The following is a 25901-nucleotide window of genomic DNA, read 5'->3' as shown; positions in this document are numbered from 1 at the left end:
AACTGAAATTAGTATACCAGCCAAAAAGGAAAAGTCAGTCGAAAAGATTGTCTGAATCCAAACCTTCAGGTATTGGAGTCAAGACACGAACGTGTTCGAGATCTATATGGAGATGTCCTTTGAAAGTATCCAAGGTATGCTTAGTCGGAACCACCCGTTCAGCACGTTTTTTACTACTGTTTTGAAGATCTTTTAAAACGTTGCCACACACAAACCAATCTGGAAAAGGGGGGCTCAAAGCCACACCAAAATCCGCGCTTGGCAGTGGAGGAAATTTTGGAGGATTAAGTTTGAAAGCCACTTCATAACGTAGTTCTGGTCGAACATACGAGGGCAATTTCAACTTATCCAGTTTGGCGGAAAACTTTTCGCGCAAAGTGATTGCAGCCTCACGAACGGTCCGACTAAGATCATCAGGCCTATAGATAGTTTCAAAAATTTTTTGGAAAGCTTGTATTTCTTTAATATGAGTTGTAGTACCTTTACGAAAAGTCTCCTGCACATCAGCAAAAGCTGCAGTTAGTTCCTGCGTCAAACTATCAGCATCAAAGATTTGAGAAGTGTAATAATTCGTCCACCATTGATGGAAGTCTGGTGTACAGTAAAAGGAAGGTTCGAAAGGAATAGGGGAAAGGTTGGTGACGTCAGCATATCTGTTAACTTTTGTTTCACATTCTTCTTCTGACAAGTATAAGGTGTGGAAGCACATATGACTCCTTTTCTCATATAAGCATTTTGGTTTTATTTGGACCAATCCAAACTGTCGTGAAACCAAATTTGGTTGATAGCACACAAGGATGCATTGCCCTTTCGATGGTCGAAGACGGTGGAGGAACAACCTTGGAGTCAAAAAAGATTCCCAAATTTCCATAAGCTCAGTTTGTTGATCCTGAGATGTTGGTGGGAATTTCTGAGTAAACCATTCAGGACCCTTGGTTCTATGTACAAACGGAGCCATAGACGGATCGAATTGATGACGCTGGGCAAACATCATCATATACGCTAAGAAGTATTCTTGAAGTTTCCCAGGCTCTTCTTTTGGAGTTAGGTAAGCCAACCTAGTTCCTTCAATAGTTCGATTCCTGATTTTGTCATCTTCCTCCTTGACTTTCCCTCGAAACGGAAGATGAGCTTCGAACGTAGCATTTAGCCACAGTTGCAAAAGCCAGAAAGGTCCAGCATAAAGTAAGGCACCAGATTGGTAATTCTTGGTAAGGTTTGCAGCTTCGCTAAGGTTTTCATAAAGAAATCCCAGAAGTAGTTGGCCGAGATTGAGCTTTTTTCCATTATGCAATTGATTAGCCATGCAAAGATATCTCTTTGCAACTTGTATGGATCTTGAGCAGAAAGCACATCGCGAAAGCCATAGTGCCAAGAAGGCAATATGTTCGTTATCAGAGACTTCTTCGTTCGCGGTAACATGATGTTGTTGGATAAACGCAGTATAAGTAACTGTCGAATTATTAAAACCAATTGTGTCAACATCCATCTCAGTGGGATCAAAGTCTTCCCCAGTTGGTCGAAGTCCTGTAATCGCAGCTACATCGAAGAGAGTAGGGGTGACCATTCCACATGGGAGGTGGAAAGTGTTGTGGGAAGCATCCCAGAAATGGACCGCTGCTACTAGCATGGGTTGGTTATATGTTAAGCCTGTTTTTGATAGTTGGATCAAATCGTAGATTCCTAACGATTTCCAGTCAGATTCTTTCTTTTTCTCTACTTTTTCTAACCAGGCAAAGTACAAGTCAGGATCTTTGGCTAAAGGAAGTGACCTAAACACTTTCACAAAGTTGGTCATATAATTTAACCTAATTTTTGGCAAAGCCAAAGGGGGCTACAGTTGAAGTTTCTTCAACATTAGCAGATTCTCCTGAAGGAGAACAACCCTCTTCATTTGTGTTAGCTTTGCTCACTAATGGCCTAGTCTTATAATAAGCAGGGAAGAACTTACTTAGGGTTTGGTTATCTTCACCCGGCAATGGACCCATAAAAGCAAAAGATTTTCCAGAAAGTTCAAAGGGTATGATTACCTGGGAAGCGTAGATAGCGCGAACTTCTTCAACGTTAGGGTTTGGAATGTGTTCGTGTTCACCAGACCGTGTGGTGGATTGGAGCTTTAGAGCAGGTTGAAGAACATTGGAAGATGAAGCCATCGGACGAGTTTTGAGAAATTCAGATTTGAAAAGTTTGAAGATGTTGGTTCCTTTGTTTGATGAAGAAGACGGAGAAATAGGGATGAGAAGTTATAAAAAGAGTGCAAGTCCAAAGTATTTAAAGGTTTAACGGGAATCCTTTTTAAATCTTTTGGGTAAAACCCAAAGGACACGTGGCGAATGATGATTTAATCCAATGGCGGTCGAAAGATTCAGCTTTACTCCTAGTATATAGGAGTAATAATCAGGAAGTAAGGTCAAGGACGTGGGAATGCAAGTTATGAGAAGACATTTTGAGAATGACAAGACGTTTCGGAAACAGAGATTATCAATGATTATGACGTTTAGTCAGTAGTCTTGGGACTATCAAAAATTTAATAAGAGACGAAATCTTATGATGGCAAAAAACGCCTATTTCTGTTGATCTTCGAAACAGGCATTTATTGGGGGCAATTTGTTAGCTGAAGATTTCGTTGAACAAATATATGTGCTTCGAAGGAGTGTATGATCGAAGGCAAGGTGGTTACTGATGACCATCTCTGAGAAATATAAAATGGCTACTGATGGCCATGTTTCGATAGTAAAAAATGTCTAAGTTTTTTATGAAGATGATGGCTACTGAAAGCTATTGGAAGGACATATCCTCGAAGACTTAGACAAAATTTATGAATTTGCTTAAGTATTATTATTTAGCGTGTTTGTTAGTAAGTGTTATTAACATACTGCCACGCGTCGAAGATGGACTCAGGCGGGAAGATTTGAAATTCGAAGATAGTTGCGTAACTGCTTATTCACAGATGTCATCGCTGGAAGTTCTTATGAGAAACGTGGCAGCGGATTAGCATAGGGCCGTTATGGTCGAAACTAGTATAAATAGGAGTTTTTATGATAGAATTCCGTGTGTTCATTTTGTACAAATCACTCACATATTTACTCAAGTATCAAGCGTTAACGAGAACGAGTTCGCTGAGAAAATGTACGTATGACACCACCATCTTAATACATGAGTATTATCTTTTATTGCTTTTCGTTTTCGAATATCTTTAAATTCTTGCATTCTACTTACTTCTTGTCATTTACATTACTGTATCTTTACTTTTATGTTATTTACTTTCATGTTATTTACTTTCAAGATCTTTAACAGTTTTATGTTTTAAGATTCTTTTTTAACAGAATTGCATGTTACGTTATCTGTGTTGTTTACATTTTAAAGTCATAATCACATATAATCAAGTCATCACTAAAAGTGTATGTTTTCAATCGAATAACATTTGTCGAAGACAACGAATCATGAACATGGTTCTAAAGAATATTGATAACAATCCAATTGACTATGTGTCCTAGGATCAATCTAGTCGATCCTGCGAGTAACCAAATCATATTTATTATAGTTTGGAGGACTAGCGGTTGTTTACTGGAAATCACCGTAAACAATAGGTCAAATGTCACAGGATCAAAGGTTCGACGCCTTTTTGAATACCAGAATATCAAGCACCATGAGAACAGACCAAATAAAGGTCCGACCTCAAATATGAAGAAACCAAGGTATGTAGGAGCCAAGGTTTCTTGTCCCACCCAACCTAACATGTATGAAGTCTAGACACGGACAAGCGGTCACTAATGGTCACTAGGGTCTACAGTTCCCATGGAGTACAAAGTGTTTGAGGCAACAAGCGTGCCAGACACACTGTTCCATGAAAGAACCTCGCCCAGTTGTGGTACCCCATGTCAAGCTCGATCATAGCAAGCACTACGGGAGTCAACATGAGCATCCACGCTAATCCTAGGTGTCACTGGCCTAGGTAGTGGGCCTTTTACCTCACACAAACCCCCCACCTGCAAAACAAAGCAGCAAAATATATGGCCCCCACGGGGACCCATAATATAGTCCAGATGCATGCGGAAAGTAAAAATGATATGCAAACATATATACAAGATGTAAAAATATAAATAAACAAAAGAAACACCCAATAAAAGAAACAAACAAAGGCTAGGATCGACTCGCTAAGTACGGACCCACAATAGGTCTGACATCCCCAGCAGAGTCGCCAGCTGTCGCACGCTTGTGAAAAAATGAACAGAGTTGCCACCAATATATTTATCCCATAAGGGAAAGGAATATCAGAAAACCTAACAAGGGATAAGAACAGGGTCTTGCAACCAGAGAATCTAGGTATGAGAGTCGGTTACGCAAGGGGAAGGTATTAGCACCCCTCGCGCCCATCGTACTCGATGGTATCCACCTATGTTTGTTTCTATCTAAAGGGTGTAATCTATGTCTAAAGCCTAATGTGAATGCATGCAAACGAAATACGGGGAAAAGAAGGAATATTTACAATTGTGCTCGTTCAAGCCCCGCGACTTGATGCTTACGTATCCTTTTCAGGAATCAGAGCGTCGTAGTTCGGCTCACATGTTTCTGTTTGTTTTTGTGTTTTTAAGTTGGGCGGAGTTAACGTTTGTGCTCTTGCATAAGGGGACGGCCTACGATGCATTCGAGCGGAAATAACATTGCCCTTAAGAAAGAGAGAAGAGAGAGAGTTTGAGTGTTTCGAGGAGATCCCTTAAGCAAGAGAAGCTCGAGTTACTCTTTGATTGATGTTTTTTATGATTGGGAACTTTCGCTCAAGTGATTCCTTTAAGCAAGGGAGACGAGAGTTTCCATTCCCTTTTTATTGTTTTTCAACCTTTATTAATGTTTTTTAAGTGTTTTCTTTGTATTTTTTAAAGGGATTTTATTTTGAGTATTTATTATGTGCTTTAGTGTTGTAAAGGAAAAGAAACGATAAGGGGAGACTGTGGTGTCGTTTTTTTTACCTCCCTGTTTCACTTGGGAGGACGGCACGTTAGACCCTTCACGCGGAATTTGGAAGGAGAATGTGCCCGAGATGGGATGAATTTTGTTTCAGTTCTTCCTATGATATCACACAAACTTTTTAATTGTCCTAACGAGTAGGAAAGGGGAAAAAGATCTCAAATTAACCCTAGGAGTTTGCTAAGTGTGGAGATTTCACCTAGACTAGAAATTCTGGAGTTCGGGGGGTCGGTTATACATAGGGAAGAGTTTAAGCACCCTACATATCCGTAGTACTCTACGGGAACCTTCTCTGTGTCATTGTGATTGTGTTTATTGCTAATGATTGGGAAAGTTTCTCCTTTGTGTTAGGAGAGAGAATTGAATTGATTTAAAAAAGACAGACAGACAGACAAACTGACTATTTTTGGTATTTTATTAGCTCGCTGAGATTCCTTGTAAACCTCATGCCTACATATCCCTAATGGAAGTCAGAGCTTAATGTAGTTCGGGGAACTAACTAAGGAAATTAATTATTTTTGGTGCCTTGCTTGAAGCTCAAGGTTGAAGCTTTAAATTAAATCTCTGTTTACAGTAAAGAGACATGAAGTCATCTTTGTAAAGAGGTATTTCTACTATTCCACCACAAACATTAAAAGAGTGACAGAATAACTGAATTCATTTCATTCAAGAGGGGGACCTTACTTGTGTATGTGCAAGTATACTGGTCAATTGTGTCTTGAATGAAAGAAAAATGCTCATCCAAATTAGGGAAAGTTAATCACATGTCTGGGTTTTACTGCCAGCTCATGCCTTTCAAAATCCTAATTGGGAGACTTGATTAAAATTAAAATGAAATGTGATGTTTGTTTGTATGAATGTGGTAGAGTAGCAAAAATATCTCTCTATAGAGATAAGCTATGTCTATCTACTGTATAAAAGATTTGACTTTAGCTAGCTTGCATGAGGCCCAAGCTTGAGGCTTTTTGATTGTTTTTATTGATTCTGAGAGATAACTCTACTGGGGGTTAATTTACAAGGAATTTGTGTTATGTACAAAGCCCAGAATTGAGGCTGACTCTAATTGGAGAGTGTTTATTTGATGGATTTTATTTGGTGTTCTGTATAAAGCCCAGAATTGTGGCTGACTCTACTTAGGGAGACTCTATTTGTGTGCCTTGTACAAAGCCCAAGGTTGTGGTTGACTGCTGAGGATAACTGAGTTTTTTAGACTATGGATGACTCTATTTTGTGTGCCTTGTACAAAGCCCAAGGTTGTGGCTGACTCTTAACTGTGAAAGTTATTTAATTTGTGCCTTGTATGAAGCCCAAGGTTGTGGCTACTCTAGCTAGGGGAAAGATTATTTTCTGCCTTGTACAAAGCCCAAGGTTGTGGAGGACTCTTAAAGAAACTGATTATGGAAGACTTTATGGGGAAAAGATCCTTGATGTTAGGAATCTTTGACACAGGAAAATATGGTTTATCTGCCTTGTACAAAGCCCAAGGTTGTGGCTACTAAAAATGAAGGACTCACTGGGGAGTTTTATTCTGCTAGAGGGTTTAACAAACTTTTTTTTAATGTTTTTGGAAGCTAACCCTTTCCAGGGTTTTGACTCAGCTGGAGAAATTGTCTATTAAAAGACTGGATTTTTGGAGGCTAACCCTTTCCAGGGGTTTTGACTCTTTTTAGGGAATTTATCTATTAAAGGAACGAGTCTTTGTTAAAATGATAGAATGATTTGGAGGCTGACCCTTTCCAGGGATTTTTGTTAAGATGAAAGAATGTGTGGAGGCTAACCCTTTCCAGGGGTTTTTCTTAAAATGAAAGAATGATTGGAGGCTAACCCTTTCCAGGGATTTTTGTTAAGAAATGAATGGCAGAAAGATTATCTAGTGGAGACTTCTTATTTTAAAGCCCAAGATTAAGGTTGACTCTGACTGAGGAATAAACAAACATAGATCCTAGACTCTGCTAAGGAAGATTGATGAAGATAAGGGTGACAAAGACTGTCCATGTCTCTCATTCCAAAAAGTGTACTCAATATGAGATTGAGACAATCTTAGCTTGTTTAAAGTCTGGTTTAAAGAATGGAAGAAACTCACCAGGATAGGCTAAAAGGTAACTAAAGACCTGTTTCTATGTTTATAAGAAACCTGATGGGTCCTTGTATACAAGCTCAAGAGGAAGCTGGAAATGCTTTTAAGAAGCCTGTGGGTCGTTGTACAAAGCCCAAGAGGAGGCTAATCGAGGGTCATCGAGGGTCCTTGTTATAGCACAAGATAAAGCTATGTGGTTTTGAACTTATTTTGGCTCTAAGCAAATGGGTAAGAGGTTTCACCGGGAATAATTCCTCTTTAGGTGGATGTGTCCTATTTTGGGTTCTAAGGTGTTTGCCAAGATGTTTCACCGGGAATAATTCATCTTGGGGGGTTTGAACTACAGATCTCTAGTTAGGAAAGAGCCTTCATCGGGAAGACATTCTCAATCCTAGGCCATATTCCTATAATATATATATAGTTTAACTGTCCTAGGGTTTACACTCAAACGTAGTTCTAAACAATATATAAACAGTTCTATATTTGATAGTAATTTAAATAAAGACTGTAAATTGAAAGCTTGTAAAGCCTAACCTGGATGGAGTGGAGGCCTTTGAAGAAGTATGTACAAAGCCTTACCAGTAATTTTTGCTGTTTTATTGATAACAGTTGAATATTTATTATAAACAGTTAAGGGTTTTTGAAAACAGAAGAAGTGAAGATGGACAAAGGTCCATAGGTATCTGAAGAGTTTCACCGGGAATAATGCCCTTCAAATACCAGAAGAATGCTTTGAAAACAGAAAGAAGATTTTGTAAATACAGTTTTCGAAAACAAACTATGAAAAGAAAAAGGTGTTGGGTCTTACACTCTAATAGAGGCCCAGTACTTTATAGTACTGGCTATAAAAACAGTTGAAAATGATTTTCAATTTTGAATGATTACTGTTGTGAAAATAGTTGATTAAAAATAAAGAGGAGGGTTGGGACTTACACTCTATTAGAGGCCCAGAGAAATATTTACTGTTTATGAAAACAGATGAGAATGATTTGCAATTAAAAAAAAAGGATGGATGGGACTTACACTCTATTAGAGGCCCAAAGATTTATTTACCGTTTGTAAAAACAGTTGTTTAAAAACGATTGAAATGTATTTGAGATTTGACAAAAGTCAACCTAATTAAGGCAAAGACAAAATCTATACCTAATTAAGACCTAAATGATTAGGGTTTTATCATAAAATCATTCACAAAATGATTAGGTTTAAAAAACAAATGAAAATGTATTTAAAAGTATTTTAGAAATACTTAAAAAAAACATCATTTTAAACCTAATAAAAATACATGAAATAAATAATATTTTTGTGATTTTTTGATTATTCATAAAATAGATATATTAAATGATAAGTGTGTGAAAAATGAAGTGAAAATGATTTAATTTGATAGGTGAAATAATCATGTGAAGTTGTGAAGAAAATAAATGAGAAAAGTGATAAAAATTAAGGATTTGTCTCCACCAAGGCTTGAACCCACGCTCCCATGACCCACACAAAACAAAGCCAACTGAGCTACATGCTCAGTGTGACTAAAGAGGGATCCCAGTTGATTATATGTGAAACACGCGCGTTTAAAATAAAAAAGAAAACAAAAGGTCTGAGGGGGGATCGAACCCCAGACCTAAGGCATGAGAATGTGAGAGGCGCTTGTAACCAAGTGAGCTGAACGTTTTAGTCGTTCAAAACACACTTCCAATTGATTATATTTTAAACTTGCTTCTGAAAATTCAAAAAAAACGCGCGCAAAGCAACTTCATCTTCAACCTCACGATTTCAATTTCTGGAAATCCTATCTCCCTCAATTCTCAACTAAATTCAAAGATGTAAAGATGGATTTTGCTCGTTTTTGGACGAGGATCATGATGGTGTCCTTTAATTTCATTAATTCTAAGCGTAACATAAAATTCGCAAGCATGAACACTAAGAACCCTAAAACTGAAATTAAACATGAAATACTATACATGCATGATTTGATGCAATTGATTGAGGGTTAATGATCTATGAAGGTGCAGAAACCAACTGGTAAATTCATTTTAGATTTATCATGCGGGAATCATAGAGTTTGAAGCTTTTGAAACTTACTTGAAAAATGAAGATCTGGCTCTGATCAAAGTGTGTTGCAGAATTGTTGCAACGATCCAGATAGCTTCAGTGATCCTCCTGGAAGGTGTTGAGATGCTTAACTTGGATTGAAAGTGCCCAGAACCTCTTGCTCGACCCCAACTGCAACAACTCCAAGTGAGATGTGAAGATGATGATTCTCCACGTACAGAAGTGTTTCAGAGGTTTGGATCACCTCTAAATGACTCCCCTAAGGTGTTTGAATACATAATTCCAAAGGAAGAGCTTTGGTTTGAAGAATCCGAGTATTCTTGCCAAAGAACCTTTGAAAATCTTAAGTATGAAGAAAGAATAGAGAAAGCAAGAATTCTGTTGCTTTGGTCTGTCTAATACTGAGGAATGCATCTCTATTTATAGGCAAACGAATGCAGAGCAATTGTACATCGTGATCTTGCTTAGTGAAGGAAGTTTGGTTTCTTAAGCATGAAGGAATTCAAAGAATATTCCAAGTGCAATGATGAGCTCTTTGATACCACTCCCTAGCCATCGGTTTTGCTTGATCTTAGGGGACAATTCTGATGCAGAAGTGAGCTCCAATTGGTTGGGAAGAGATTCCTTTGGTGATTCATCAATTTGCCATAAATTCTCAAATGTAATCATTACATAATCACATGTCTTTGTTTTTGGGAATATTCTCCAATCCTAATGCAATAATGGAACTTGATGTATGGCATGTTTGCAGATGCATTAGAGGTCGTATAGCATCACTTAGTGAAGCTATTTGCACAAAATTGCAAAGTTTCAAATTGTACATGACCTATAATTTCACTTCATGAGACCAACTTTGAACAAGCATAACTCCTAGCTCAAAATGAATTTGGAGAAGGTTGAGCACAATTTGGAAAGCCCTAAACATCTACTTAAAATCATTAGTTTGGGGTTTCTTCAGAATCATTTGGGAAAATTGTGAAAAATGAGCCCAAAGTTGGATGAAAACTAGGTTAAAAACACTTAGAAAAATTTCTAAGTTTTTATAACCTAAAGCTTGAAAATTCCAAATCTCTTAAATGATTGATTTCTTGAAAAAAGTTGCATTGTAAGATGTTGTTTTATTTTGCAAGATCTACAACTTTCATGTTGGAAGTTTTTTGAGTTGTGTAGGTGAAATTTGGAGTTCCCACAAGGTCCTCAAAAATCCTAATTCCCGACTTTTTGCTCCTTGATGAATCTCCTTGAATTTCTTTGGTCAAATGGCTTTAATAACCATATATTGATGATATTGATCTTTAAAATTCATGGTTTGACGAAAAATCTTAAAAGTCAAAGGTGATCTTATACAGTTGACTTTTTCCAGATAAAGTGAGATTTTGGACTTTTGTGTGGAATCAAGATCTTCTCCTCAAATGAGTGATGTAAATGGATTATATTGAGGTAGTATAAGTCCTTGAACCATGTCTTGAGTTTTGGATCCATGCCCTGATTAAAAGTCAACCATCTAGGTGAATTAGGTCAAAAACCCTAATTGTCGACCAGGTGAAATTGATGACTGTGGATCTTGAATTGGAGTGCAATGCCCAATGGATATTGTTATATGGATCATTTGAAGATGATTGAAGTCTTTGATAGAGGCCTTGGATCTTTTCAGGGTTTCCCAAAGGTAATCCCTGATTTCAGTCCCTGATAGGCTTAAAAAACCTAGTCTGGTGACCTGAGTAAACCTGAGTTCAGATGACTGGGTATCTAATCAATCATAGGTGGATAGAATGAAGCTTTTGAGTCCTATGATTGTGTTAGAGACTAATTCTTCTATTGATTGATCCTTTGCCCGAGTTCTTTTACTTCTGGCCATCCTCGATTAAATGCCAAATGAAGAAGTGACTGCTCTTGGGCATTTGTTTTGATTTGATGAAAAGCCTAAAGATATGACATCTCAGGGGGGTCAGAAATTAGGGTATGACAGAGACTAGCCTAAGAATCATTCTAACCTAATAGTTATTGTTCTAATCTAAGTCTAATGTTAACATGGTGACTAAATTCTAAAAGAAGCATTAAAATGACATTAACAAGATAGGCCAAAAATATGGCCAAAAGCTAGCAACAAAATCACACAACAATTATACAAATTTAACATGGAAATGATACAAAAAATGGAAGAAACAAACCAAGAATTAGTGCAAAATTAAACTAAAATACTACTATTTTTTTATGAGTTTTTAAAGTGGGAATTTAAATGTCAAAATTAACCTAAAAATCTAACATTTTTTATGGTGATTATTAATGGGAAAATCTAAGACTAAAACTAAACCCAAAAGTGGCCTAAAGATCTAACAAGTTTTATTGATTTTATGTTTCTAGACCCTAAAAAATATATTGTAAAATAAACCTAAAATCTACATGTTTTAATAGAATTAAGGGGGTGAAAATTGAATTCATAGTGTCTGAATAGTAAAGGCGCTGGTCCCTGATAGGGTGCAAACCATGATAGGCCCACAAATTGTTTTTTGTATAGTTTTTGTTCTTACAAAAATGAGGATGGTGCGATGGGCCCTAGAGGGGTGTGGCAACGGATTCAGGGCCCAGTTAGTTTGTGTGATCCATGATTATTTATTATCATGATTTTATTGTCATTGTTTAAAAGAAAAATCAAAGGGAAAAAAATGAAAACGGTGCACTTTGGTTTAATTGAACCGTGTGACTCTTCGGATTCTCCTTCACCCTCTCGTCTCATTCCCAATTTCCCTTAGCCGGAGCAACTTCCGGTGGCCAAACCCGCCGAGAGTCACCACCCCTAACCTTTCAATCAACAAATGTTAAACACGAACCCCACCTTATTTCTAATCCCTAACACGAATATGGATTCAGAATCCTATGATTCCCATTTAGGAAGCGGGATCGAGGAGTTCAAATTGGGAACCCTAAAAGCTAAGGTTCAGGGACCACTCCGATCGTTTCAATACAAAACGGATGCGAATTAAACGCAGAGTCAGATGCAGGTCTTCAATCCAGGTATTTCCATTTCTTACGCTTTCAATTCCCCCCCCCCCCCCTTTGTCTTGTTCCTTCTCTTCTAAAATTATTCTTTGAATTTTCTGTGGATCACTGTTGTTGTGGTTGTTGTTGTTCTGAATTCAGTGTGTGTGAATAGTGGATTGAGGTCTAGCTCTATATCAATGAAGTTTCGATGTGAAACTTCAAAGGATATGTCGAAGGAGCTTTGTGTGAGTGAGGATTAAGAGGATGAGGGAGATGAAGATGATTATGGAGAGAGATTGAAGATGGAGAAGGGTGAAGAGTTGGTGGGGAAGATGAGGTGAAAAATGGCGTGAAGATGAGGTGAAAAATGGCGTGAAGATGATGAAGATTATGGAGAAGGTGAAGTGAGAATGGAGAAAGTGGCGTGAACGTGAAGAATTGAATTGTGGAGGGAGGTTCTGTTATATAGAAGTTGAGAGGGAAAAACAGTTGAGGAAAGAGAGATTAGAGCCCTTGGATTTTGAGAATTTTTGTTATGGATTGAAGGGTGAGGATTGAGTTGGTTAGAGCTTGAGTTGTGAGCTGGCAAGTTAGTTAGGAATTGGTTATTTGTGTTACACGTTGGTTGAAGTCAGTTAGGGTAGTTAGTTACTAATTGTTAGAGGTTGGTTATAGGAAGTTCACTCTGTTGGGGACTTGTTATATAATTACAGGAAGTTACTGGCTGCTGAATGTTAGTTATGAAAATCGGTTAAATTTGACTGGTGTTTTAAGGTCAGAATTGAAACTGTTAAAAGTTAGACTCTGTTAGCTTAAATGGTGCAGCAGGCTGTTGGTATGGTTAGATTTTGGTAATTTTGAACCCTTTCCTATTAGTTTTTCTTTACAGGTTTTGTTGAGACATGTACATGACTGACTATTAGTGAATCAAAAATGAAAAAACTGGTTATATGCTGTTAGTTGATAGGAACTTGTTGATATGGCATACATATTTTAGCTCTGAATTAACCTTGCTTGTGTGATTGGTTTTGGTTATGTACTGTGTTTGTGTATTTGTCTTGGATTGCAGTATATGTATGTATTGTTTATGTCCAGTTTTCCTCTTTCAATTTTCAATTGTTTGGACTCTGATACTTTGGGGTTTTCTTCGGTTTGTCATTGTTTTGCTGCAGAATTTGATGAAGAAAGTTGTTGAGTCCACAAGCATGTGACTGGTCGATGTTGATCGGTGATGTGCAGCTGAATGAAGGACATGGATCCGATTGCAGGTTGAAGATTAAACGAAGGTGTATTGTGTTGATGAAGATGAACGAACCGGTTGCGAAGAAAACTTGAGTGTGAGATGGAATAGCATGGCAAAAGGCTTTGGTTCCCACATGTTGTGAACCTGGAACTCATCCATTTCCTTCTTTGCTTTGAATTAATTTGTGTAGGTTATGCGAAAGCTAGTTTTTTGTTAGAATGCAAACTTGTTAATTGCATGACTGCTGTTGGAAATCAGTTTGAGTGGAAGTGATGTAGGTTTGTTGTATTTGGTATGGAACTGTTAGGAACTGAACTATTGAATCAATCTTGTTAGTTTTGTTTTTGGGCAGGCGTCGGTAATTGGATTAGGCCTTGATGTTTGTATTGCTAATTCAAACTTGAACTTAACTTGTCTTTTCTTTGAATCAATATGAACCTGTATGGCTGAATTTTGTTTTGGCTGAATTTTGTTTTGTCTTGAATGCGAATAGTTCTTTTTGTGTTAGATGTGATTTTGGATTTGGATAACAGTGGTGGGGATGCTGTACTGGTGATGTTTGCATCTAGCTATGCAGGATGGTGGTATTTAGGTGGTGACTTGATGCAGGTCTATGATATAGCATGAGATCACCTTGGCATATTCATGGAAACCTGAAGAGAAGCATAGGATTGATGCGTTGACTTTGGTCAACTGTTTGACCAAAAAGTCAACTTAGGTCAAAATGTGACAGTTTCTTGTAATCTTTCTCTCTTTCTTTTATGTGTAATCATGTCGACTTGTAATTGACTTTTCAAGTAATGGACTCATTTCCCTCATTTAGATTTAACTTTCCTGTTATCTTGAATGAATATCATGAATGAAAATTCCAATATGACCTTTGATCCAATCTTGAATAATAAGGGCGATCTTACAATCTCAATGAAATATTGGCTTCAATCTAAACCTTTTTCAAACCACACTTGCTAACCGCATCTTTGCACCTTGACCTACATTTTGCAAATTAATCAATAAATCTTCTTTTGCCTTGACAAAGTTTCTCATTGAAGATAATATTTGAAGCATAAAGGAAAGGCTTGTCTTGAAGTACACATAACCATGAATCCAGACCCTACTTCCATAATTCAGTGCTCTAAGGAGCACTCGATGAATCAATGTTATTTATATGTACACCTCAAAAGCACTATGAACCTTTAAAAATTCAAGATCCTTGATCCCAATGTCAATTTTATTGGTTAATGAATGTATGATGTGTTATATGACCTAATGGGAGATATGTACATGAGATTATAAAAACACATAAGCATAAGCCAGATAAAAGTTAAAGGGGTAGGACAAATTTGGGGTATGACAATTATGTCTTATTTTGTTGTGGCGACATAACTCTTCCATAATGGATTGCATCTCTAATATGCCTTCTTGGTCGCCATTCCTATTATTTTGTTGTGGCGACATAACTCTTCCATAATGGATTGCATCTCTAATATGCCTTCTTGGTCGCCATTCCTATTGTTGGTGGTGGGTCTCATCATTTTGGAATGATGATCAAATTAACTACCGTTTTAGATAATAGTGTGAACCAACATAGTTTTATCATGCCACACAGTGAACAACAATTTTACTTGCAGTGGGTACAATAGATGTTACTGCCTGCGATAATGTGCGCAAGAGGGCTCAACTTTCTAATCTCTAAAAAGTGAATGGTTTACTCCACTTCCTAACTAAGCATCTACAGAGGATTCTGATGACGAAGCTAGTGGGGAGACTGATTCTGACGAATACAATATCCGCTACATGTCTTTCAAGTATGATTTTTTAAAAATGACTGTATTATCCTAATTTCGTAATAATCATGTAGCATAATGTTAGGCTAAGGAAAGATATATAAAAAGTATAAACCAAGAAGATCCTTTGTAAGGCATAAGAGTTTTGGTTCGTTGTTTATGACTTTTAACTAAAATCTCGTGTGTCTAATAAATAAAGGGTTAATACTACTTTACCCCTCTGCCATATAGGCGAGATTCGGTTTAGCCCCCTCTAAAAAAAACTTATCGGACAAACCTTGCAAAATAAAGATTCCATCAAATTTGACCCTGATCAGTTTTTTTGGCCAAGATTCTTAGAATCTTGCCTACATGGCAATTTTGGTAGTGCTGACTGTACAACACATAAGCAATGTGGCACAGTCAGCACTGCCACGTGGATTTTTTTTTAAAATTTTTTTTATTGATTTTTTTTTTAAAATTAATATTTTTTTTTTTTTAAAAAAATTAATATTTTTTTTGCTAAATTACAGTTTTGGTCCCCCTGGTTTAGGTTTTTCACGATTTTGGTCCCCCTATTTTCTTTTTAAACAGTTTTGGTCCCCCATCCCAATTTTGTCCATGAATAGTGCATGAACAGTACATGTCCGTACATGAATAGTACATGAACAGTTGCATCAAAATTGTGATGGGGGACCAAAACTGTTTAAAAAGAAAATAGGGGGACCAAAATCGTGAAAAACCTAAAACAGAAGGACCAAAACTGTAATTTAGCCTTTTTTTTTTAAAAAATTAATATTTTTTTTTAAAAAAAAAATTAATATTTTTTTACGTTTTTAAAAAATATTTGACAGTACCTGCGGATTTACGTACGGATTTAAAAATACCCGCGGATTTACCTACGAATTTGACAATACCTGGGGATTTACCTTTAAAAATACCTGCGAATTTGACAATACCTGCGAATTTACCTGCGGATTTACCTACGAATTTGACAATACCTGCGGATTTACCTACGGGTTTAAAAATACCTGCGGATTTACCTACGGATTTGACAATACCTGCGGATTTACCTACGAATTTAAAATTACATGCGGATTTACCTTTAAAAATACATGCGGGTTTACCTGCGAATTTGACAATACCAATGGATTTACCTACGGATTTGAAAATACCTGCGAATTTATATATAATAAAAATAAATTTTAAAAATAATAAAAAAAAACAGTAAAACAATTTTGGAAAAAAAATTTAAAAAAAATTAATAAAAACGTAAAAACGTAAATTTTTTTTAATTTTTCCAATTTTTTATAATTCTTTTTCAATTTTTTTATAATTTATATATAATAAAAACGTAAAAAAATATTAATTTTATTTAAAAAACAAAATTTTAAAAAATCAACAAAATTAATAAAAAAATATATAATTTTTATTAAAAAAAAAGGCAAAATACCCTTTTTAGTCCCTTAACTTTACCTCGGGGTCCATTTTAGTCCCTTAATTTTTAAAAAGACCAATGTAGCCCCTTATATCTTCTAAGAGAGTCATTTATGTCCTTTCCGTCTGATTTTTTCAAACGGCGTCAATTTTTGTATGTGTGGCATATGACGTGGTGTACTTGACATATGACGTGGCATATCTCCATCACCAAGTCATATAAAATCCTAAAAAATTACAAAATATTTTCCTCAACCAAGATTCGAAAACGGAACAGTATACTCGCTTACAAATGGAGATACGCTAGGCCACTTAACCAACTTTGTTTCAACTTACAAATCAAATATATCTATACTTATATTATCTATAAATAGTCCATTTGAATACTCATCACTTTATCTGGTACGCAATTCTTCCCACCTCCAAGATCCTAAAGACTCAACGTAACACTCTTTCTATCTCTATATATGATCTATTTCAATAATAATTTTACCATCAAGTATGTTAATTTTATTGATCAATGTTAATTTCTATGTCAAATTTTGATTATCATTATTATGAGATTTGAAGTAGCAGTACACTAAGCTATTAGCTATAGAGTACTATACTTGTGTGTTTTCACAAATGATTACAAGGATGATGATTATTCAGTGTGCATGAAATAAAAAGGTGCTGGAAGAATGTTTAATTTGTTTTGTCCATTGCAAATTGCTCATTCAATGGTGTTCCTCATTTTTTTTATTACCATGGTGTTCCTCATTTAATTATTGAGAGTGATGATAAAGACGTGGTTGCTGCTATCAACTCTCTCTTAACTATGGCAAATAAAGTAGAAGTAATTATGTACAATCCTTGTCTTATACATGTCCCATGATTTCTATGATTCTAGTTTTTAAAATTTAACAAGAATAATAAACTTTAATTAGTTAAGTATTCTATCTCCTGTTTTTGTCGGTTAAAAATTTTAAACCAGAAATATTCTTATAGAAAAAGAATGATCCATTAAGTTGAATTGAATTGAATTAATGAGCCTGAAGTGAGAAGCATGAGGAAGCTGTTAATTTGTAATTCCTTGTGTCGAGGCAGGTTGTTACTCGAACACAAGGTGTGTCGAAGTGTGTAACAGTTTGTTACACATAAGTTTGTTTTAAATTTAGATAGATTTGATTTAGATTTAAAATAGATTAGATTTGATTTAGTTCCAAAATAGGTATTTTGGGATTTTGTAGTTTTGGGCCTTGGTTTAAGGAGAAAGCCAACCTAAATCTATAAATAGGGAGTAACCCTCATTATTTGTAATCAAGTCATTAATCTTGTATTCACAGAAGTTGCAGTTGCAAGTGAATAACAGAATTTCCACAGTTTGTGGGCAGAGAGGAACTCTGCAGAAAATACTTTCTTCTTCTCTTTTAATTTCCGCAAACCCTAATCCTACTTTTGTTCTTATTTTTCTTCATTGTCATCTTTAACGATAAGGAATTACTCAAAGGTTTGAGAGTCTAATTCCAACATCTGGTATCTAGAGCTCCGGTTAATCGATTTAAGGCAAGAAGAATGGCGATGGCAATGAATCATCCGAATGGGCATTTTCCAGCAACACTACCAATTCTGAAAGGAGATAACTATGAGAATTGGTGCAAGCAGATGAAGGTTGTATTCTGTTGTCAAGATCTTTGGGATCTTGTAAAAGAAGGGGTAGAACCGCTTGCAGAAGGTGCGAAGGAGGAAGAAAAGGCTGCTTATAAAGAATTGAAGAAGAAAGATTATAAAGCTCTCTTTATAATCCATCAATGTCTGAGTCCAAATAATTTTGAAAAGGTTAGTGATATAGAATCTTCAAAAGAAGCTTGGGAGATTCTTGAAAAATCTTTTGGAGGTGCAGAAAAGGTGAAAGAGGTGAGGTTACAAACTCACAAGAGAACATATGAATTGCTTCAGATGGAAGATAGCGAAAGCATAACTGATTTCTTCACTAGGATTACGAAACTAGTGAATCAAATCAAGATATGTGGAGAAGTATTAACAACAAGAGTTGTTGTCTCAAAGATTTTGAGATCTTTGGCTCCTAAGTTCGACCACATCGTGGTAGCCATAGAAGAGTCGAAGAACTTGTCGAAATTGACAAAAGAAGAGCTTCAAGGGACACTTGAATCTCATGAACAAAGAATGGCTGAAAGAGCTGCAGGCAAGTCGAAGAGCGATGTGGCTCTGCAGGCTCAGTCAGCAAACGAAAAGAAAGGCAAAGGAAGCTGGACTAGAAATAAAGGTAGAGGTGGCTACAACAATTCGACTGGTCGAAATCAGCAAGAAGGAAATTGGTCGAATCAAAGAAAGCCCTCTTACCAAGGCAACCAAAGAGGTGGTGCTACAGGTAGAGGAAGAGGTGGTGGTCGAAAGCCTGACAAGAGTCACATTCAATGTTTCAACTGTCAGAAGTATGGTCACTATTCAACAGTTTGTCCAGAAAAGAATAAAAGTCAAGAAAGTGATGCAAAGCTTGCAAAATAAGAAGAAGAAGAGATGTTGTTGATGGTCACAACAAAAGATGAAGATAAATTCAAGGACCAATGGTACTTGGATTCAGGATGCTCATCACACATGTCTGGAAGAAAAGACTGGTTTGTCAACATAAGACCCTCGATGAAAAATATGGTGAAATTTGCAAATGACAATACTTTAGCAGCTGAAGGTATTGGTGATGTAATGATTACGAGGAAAGACGGAAAGAGGTCAGTAATTTCCAATGTGTTGTACATACCAGGCATGAAGAGTAACTTACTCAACATCGGGCAGTTGGTCGAAAAGAATTACAAAGTTTCGATCGAAGACAAGATGATGAGAGTTGTCGATGCAAATGGGAGGTTAATCTTGAAGGCTCCTATGTCACAGAATAGAACCTTCAAGATCGAACTCAATGTGACGGAGCACGAGTGCCTTGCAACTGCAGCTAGCAGAGATGAATGGATATGGCACTATCGACTAGGCCATCTCAACTTCAATGACATCAGAGAGTTGAAAAGAAAGAATATGGTTTCAGGACTGCCAGAAATCAACATTCCAAAGGAGGTATGTGAGGAATGTGTGCAGGCGAAGCAGCACAAGAATAGCTTCAGCAAGGATGCAGGAAGTAAGTCGAAGGCTATTCTCGAAATCATATACTCTGATGTATGTGGTCCTATCCAGGTGGATTCGAATGGAGGTAACAAATACTTTGTTACATTCATAGATGATTTTAGTCGAAAACTGTGGACTTACCTGATCAAGAAGAAAAGTGAAGTGATCGAGGTATTTGCCAAGTTTAAATCTATGGTCGAAAGACAAAGTGGTCGAAAGCTCAAGGTTTTGAGAACTGATGGTGGTGGAGAATATGTGTCGAAAAACTTCGACATGTTATGTGAGAAAGAAGGGATTGTGCATGAGGTGGTGCCACCCTACACTCCACAACAGAATGGAACTGCAGAAAGGAAGAATCGAACCATCATGAATATGGTAAGAAGTATGTTAAAAGGCAAGCATTTACCTAAAGAATTTTGGGGAGAAGCAGTGTCGATTGCAACATACATTCTAAACAGATGTCCGACAAAGAAGCTAGAAGGAATTACTCCAGAAGAATGTTGGTCTGGTGTGAAGCCTAGCTTGAGTCATCTAAAGGTATTTGGATCTATAGCACATAGACATGTGCCAGATCAGTTGAGAAGAAAACTTGATGACAAGTCGAGTCAAATGATACTTATAGGATATCATTCGACTGAAGGATACAAGTTGTTCGACCCAGTGAACAAGCAAGTAGTGATCAGCAGGGACGTGATCATAGATGAGCTTAAAGAATGGGATTGGAATGAAAATGTCAAGAAGGATTCAGTGAGAATTCTTTATGACGAACCAGCTACTGAAGTCGAAAGAGAAGAAGTTCGACAAGAAGAAGTCAGAGGTGATGCAGGCTCAGGCAGACCTCAGAGAACAAGATACATGCCTGCAAGGTTGCAAGAATGTGTGATTACATTAGATGATGTAGTCAATGATGAAGGTGAGCTGGTACATTACGCTTTCTACGCAGATGTCGAACCTGTCAATGCAACTGAGGCATTGAAGGATTCGAAGTGGGTGAAAGCTATGAATGAAGAATTGAAGTCCATCGAAGACAACAATACTTGGTCACTTGTCGAATTGCCTCAAGGCAAGAAGACAATTGATGTGAAGTGGGTATACAAGGTGAAGTGTAATCCCAAAGGTGAAGTGACTCGATACAAGGAAAGACTTGTGGCAAAAGGATTTCTTCAGAAGGAAGGAATTGACTTCGATGAGGTCTTTGCACCTGTTTCCAGGATCGAAACGATCAGGTTGGTTGTTGGTCTGGCGAACATGAACAATTGGAACATGTGTCAGATGGACGTTAAATGTGCATTCCTGAATGGACCCTTGGACGAAGAAGTCTATGTTGCACAACCAGCTGGGTTTGTGAAACATGAAGAAGAGAGAAAAGTGTACAGACTGCATAAAGCACTGTATGGGCTGAAGCAAGCTCCAAGAGCTTGGAATAAGAAGATTGACAGTTTCCTAAGGGAGAAAGAATTTGTGAAGTGCACAACTGAACACGGGGTATATGTAAGAAGAAGCAAGAGTCAATTGCTTATACTATGTCTCTATGTCGATGACTTGTTGATAACAGGTAGCTGCAAGAAAGAGATCGAAGGCTTTAAAGGTGATCTCAGCAAGGAATTTGAAATGTCAGATTTGGGCGAAATTTCATACTTCCTTGGCATTGAATTCCACAAGAGTAGTAGAGGATTGATGATGCATCAAAGAAGATATGCAAGTGAAATTCTCAAGAGATTTGAGATGGAAGAATGCAATTCGACTTCGACACCTGCTGAAACAAGATTGCAATTGTCGAAGAACCCAGATAAAGAAGATGTCGACCCAACCCAATACAGAAGACTTATTGGGTCATTGAGATACCTTTGTCGCACAAGGCCTGACTTAGCATACAGTGTAGGTATGATAAGTAGATTCATGCATAAGCCAAAGGTATCGCACCTAGCAGCGGCGAAGAGGATACTGAGGTATCTGAAAGGAACTCTCGACTATGGCATTCTGTTTCCTGCAGTTGATAAGGGAAAAGAATGCAAATTAGTGGGTTACACCGACTCGAGTTGGTGTAGTGATGCTGAGGATCGAAAATCCACAGCAGGATATGTGTTTATGCTAGGTGGTGCACCAGTTGCTTGGAGTTTGAGAAAGGAACCGGTAGTGGCACTATCATCGTGCGAAGCAGAGTACATAGCTGCTTCTCTTTGTGCATGTCAAGCAACATGGATGGTGAACTTGGTCGAAGAGATAACAGGTAAAGATCATGGAGCAATTACCATGAAGATCGACAGCATGTCAGCTATCAATCTGGCGAAGAACCCGATAGCACATGGTCGAAGCAAGCACATCGAAATGAGGTTCCATTATCTTCGAGAGCAGGTAGCTAAAGGAAAGATGAATTTGGAACACTGCAGAACTGAGAATCAGATTGCAGATATCATGACGAAGGGAGTGCTGGTCGAAATTTTCAGAAGACTAAGAGCTATGATGAATGTGGATAGCTTAGACACAATGAATTAGGTGGTGTGTTAATTTGTAATTCCTTGTGTCGAGGCAGGTTGTTACTCGAACACAAGGTGTGTCGAAGTGTGTAACAGTTTGTTACACATAAGTTTGTTTTAAATTTAGATAGATTTGATTTAGATTTAAAATAGATTAGATTTGATTTAGTTCCAAAATAGGTATTTTGGGCTTTTATAGTTTTGGGCCTTGGTTTAAGGAGAAAGCCAACCTAAATCTATAAATAGGGAGTAACCCTCATTATTTGTAATCAAGTCATTAATCTTGTATTCACAGAAGTTGCAGTTGCAAGTGAATAACAGAATTTCCACAGTTTGTGGGCAGAGAGGAACTCTGCAGAAAATACTTTCTTCTTCTCTATTAATTTCCGCAAACCCTAATCCTACTTTTGTTCTTATTTTTCTTCATTGTCATCTTTAACGATAAGGAATTACTCAAAGTTTTGAGAGTCTAATTCCAACAGAAGCAAAATATAACATAAAAAATTGCATACCAGCCATGAAAATATTAAGAGGTCATGGATATGGATTGAAAAATTGCGTACCAATCATGAAAGCATTAAGAGGCCATGGATATGGATTGCGTCTCCAGTATGTGCCTTGTTGCATGATTTCTGGGGATACGGATATGGATTGGAGGAATTGCGTACCAGCCATGAAAGCATTAAGAAGTGTTGGATAAAGTGATGAGTATTCAAATGTACATGTTCAGAGATAATACAAGTATAAATATGTATGACTTGTAAATCTACACAACGTTGGTTAAGTGGCCTGGTGGTAATTCGTGTTGTATGTGATGAGAGTGTGCTTGGTTCGATTCCAGGCTGAAGCAATATTGTGGAATTTTTTTAGAATTTTATATAACCTTGGTGATGGAGATATGCCACGTCATATGTCAGATACGCCACATCATATGCCACACATACAAAAATTGACGCCGTTTGTAAAATTCAGATGGAAAGGACATAAATGACTCTCTTAGAAGATATAAAGGACTATATTGGTCTTTTTAAGTGGCCTGGTGGTAATTTGTGTTGTATGTGATGAGAGTGTGCTTGGTTCGATTCCAGGCTGAAGCAATATTGTGGAATTTTTTTAGAATTTTATATAACCTTGGTGATGGAGATATGCCACGTCATATGTCAGATACGCCACATCATATGCCACACATACAAAAATTGACGCCGTTTGTAAAATTCAGACGGAAAGGACATAAATGACTCTCTTAGAAGATATAAAGGACTATATTGGTCTTTTTAAAAATTAAGGGACTAAAATGGACCCCGAGATAAAGTTAAAGGACTAAAAAGGGTATTTTGTCAAGAAAAATTAATAAAAAAATTTTTCAAAAAAAAAAAATTTAAAAAAATAAATTCCACGTGGCAGTGCTGACTGTGCCACATAAGCAATGTGCTGTACAGTCAGCACTACCAAAAATGCCATGTAGGCAAGATTCTAAGAATCTTGGCCAAAAAAACTGATCAGGGTCAAATTTGATGGAATCTTTATTTTGCAAGGTTTGTCCGATAAGTTTTTTTTTTAGAGGGAGGTAAACCGAATCTCGCCTATATGTCAGGGGGTAAAGTAGTATTAACCCTTTTTAAAAAAAGCCAAAACAAACGGGCCTAATATCAAATAGCTAGATATCTGTAACAATTTTTTCTTTGAGGTTATTTTATAGTATATCCTATTAGCAAAAGGGTTAATTTTTTTTTTTTTAAAATCTTGTTACTCGGATTGCGATAAAGTAATTCAACGGGATTAATCTCACCGTCTATTTTTTGAAGGTTCCATTTAAAGTCAGAGTAAAACATTGAGAACTTGAGATCAGACCTTGAAAAAAACTCACTCTCAAGACTCTAGCCTTAATCACTACACCAACCCATAGGATTAAAATTATTTTATATTTAATTGATCATTTAAATAATATAATATTCATATGGTTAATATTTTTCATCGCTTCATTAAAATAAACTTACAAAGGTGTGCGTGTGTGTGGCATAGTGGTGAAAGATGAGAAATCAAAATTAAAAAACCATAACATATTTTTCCTCAGAAATACTATGAAATTATAAACCGAGCAAAATTGTAAAAAAGAAATTAATTTAAAACAATAGAAAGAAGGAAGAAATTGATATAAAAAAATCTATGGCTTCTTCATATTAATCCAAAAAGAAAGAACAAAAATAGCCATAATAAATATGTCTGATGTATGTATATGATAGTCGGTGTTGGCTTCTTTTCATGGCGAGAGATCATTGACATGCCTGCTTTATATAACCGTCATTGTTGGCTTTACTCCTCAAAAACTCCTATGCATGACAAGATTTCAATAAATCAATAATTTTTCAATAGAACCATTGGTAACAAACTATACACTATGGGACAATTGTCAACTTCTACACCAATCATTTAACAATTCTGACAAGAAAAATCATAAACTTGATGATAAAAAAATAACAAATTATTAGGATTATAGGATAACAATGAAGATCATCTTATGCAATATTAATACACAATTTAAGGAATAAATGTCATACCAGTTCTTGCTCCAGTCTATTATTTTGCTTAATAGCACTATCCCTCTCCTCAATTAATTTTAAAATAAGTGCAGCTGCCTGAAACACAACTCAATAGTCAATTTTTAAACCCTATATTATAGTCCATTTTACACACCTTTAAAATAAAAGTAAATAATCAATTTTAATTAATAAATGTATCAATAAAAGTATATAACCAATTTTAACTAATAAATGTATCAATAATCAATTTTAAAAATGAAATGAAAAAAAAACCTGATCTGAGCGAGAAGATAAATATTCAACCGATTCTTCTTGAATTCGAGATGATGGTTGAGAAGGTTCAACAAAAATAACTCTTAGTTTGCACTCTTCAATTTTAGAACCCGAGTTTTTATTAAACTACATGTAATGAGAAAATAAAACAATTCAATTATGCAATATATCTTATGTGACACATATAATATTGTGATTCTTTAAACTCTATAATAAAAAAAATTATTAACAAAGTTACCATTTCTGAAGTAATATCTTCTGTGGTTGCTCCCATCTTTGCAACTATGCTCTGAATTAGAAATTTATCTTTGCATTGTATGTTAGGAGGTGTTTCTTCTTGAGCTTGCATGGTAACTACAAAGTAAAAGTGAAAATTCGTTTGAGTTTTTATGAAAATTTCTACTTATAATAAAACACATGAATTTTTTATAAGTAAATAGGAGTTAAATTATTTATTTTAAATTATTGTTATTATACACATTATTTGTTGAATGTTGTAATCCAAAGACTAATTGAAGCTTTGTCTAATAAATTTTTGTTTTAATATAAAACTACTTAATAGATAATGCTGTAAAATAGTAGCATTATTGTTAAGAAATGTGGTTGGGTCTAACTCAACCCTCAAAACCGACTTGTAGGGTAAGGATTGCCCCCACTTATAAGGACATGTTCACTATAAGGACATGGATTTTGCATTCGAAAAAAAGTTTGATAAAAGAAACATGAAGAATAAATAAATTAACAACCTTGAAAGCCACATAATTATCTGACTTGTTAGACAATTGCAAAGAGCATGATATCTGCTTCCTCAGTTCAACTATTTCACAAAACCAAGGGGAAAAATTTAGAAACGAAACTCAAAACCAAAAAAAAAAAAAAGAAAATGCTAAAGATTAGAGGCTTACAAAGAAATTGTAGCTTTTCAGGATGTACCTAATGATAGAACAGTTTTATTTAATAAATATTTTACAACCCCAATAA

At 36.2% G+C, this 25901-nt stretch overlaps 1 protein-coding gene across 1 annotated transcript; it reads right to left on the bottom strand.

The window, feature by feature from the left end:
- Positions 1–24380: 24380 nt before the first annotated feature.
- LOC131613725 (vesicle-associated protein 1-2-like) lies at positions 24381–25269 on the bottom strand. Its single transcript, XM_058885372.1, has 4 exons — positions 25159–25269; positions 24921–25046; positions 24666–24743; positions 24381–24437 (listed from the first exon to the last, which is right to left on the bottom strand). Exons 1-4 carry the CDS (start codon positions 25267–25269, stop codon positions 24381–24383), a joined length of 372 nt encoding a protein of 123 aa, XP_058741355.1.
- Positions 25270–25901: the final 632 nt, after the last annotated feature.

The sequence above is a fragment of the Vicia villosa genome, linkage group LG6 (assembly GCF_029867415.1).
Source record: "Vicia villosa cultivar HV-30 ecotype Madison, WI linkage group LG6, Vvil1.0, whole genome shotgun sequence".
Lineage (NCBI taxonomy): Eukaryota > Viridiplantae > Streptophyta > Magnoliopsida > Fabales > Fabaceae > Vicia > Vicia villosa.
This window is presented reverse-complemented; position numbering and strand designations above follow the sequence as displayed.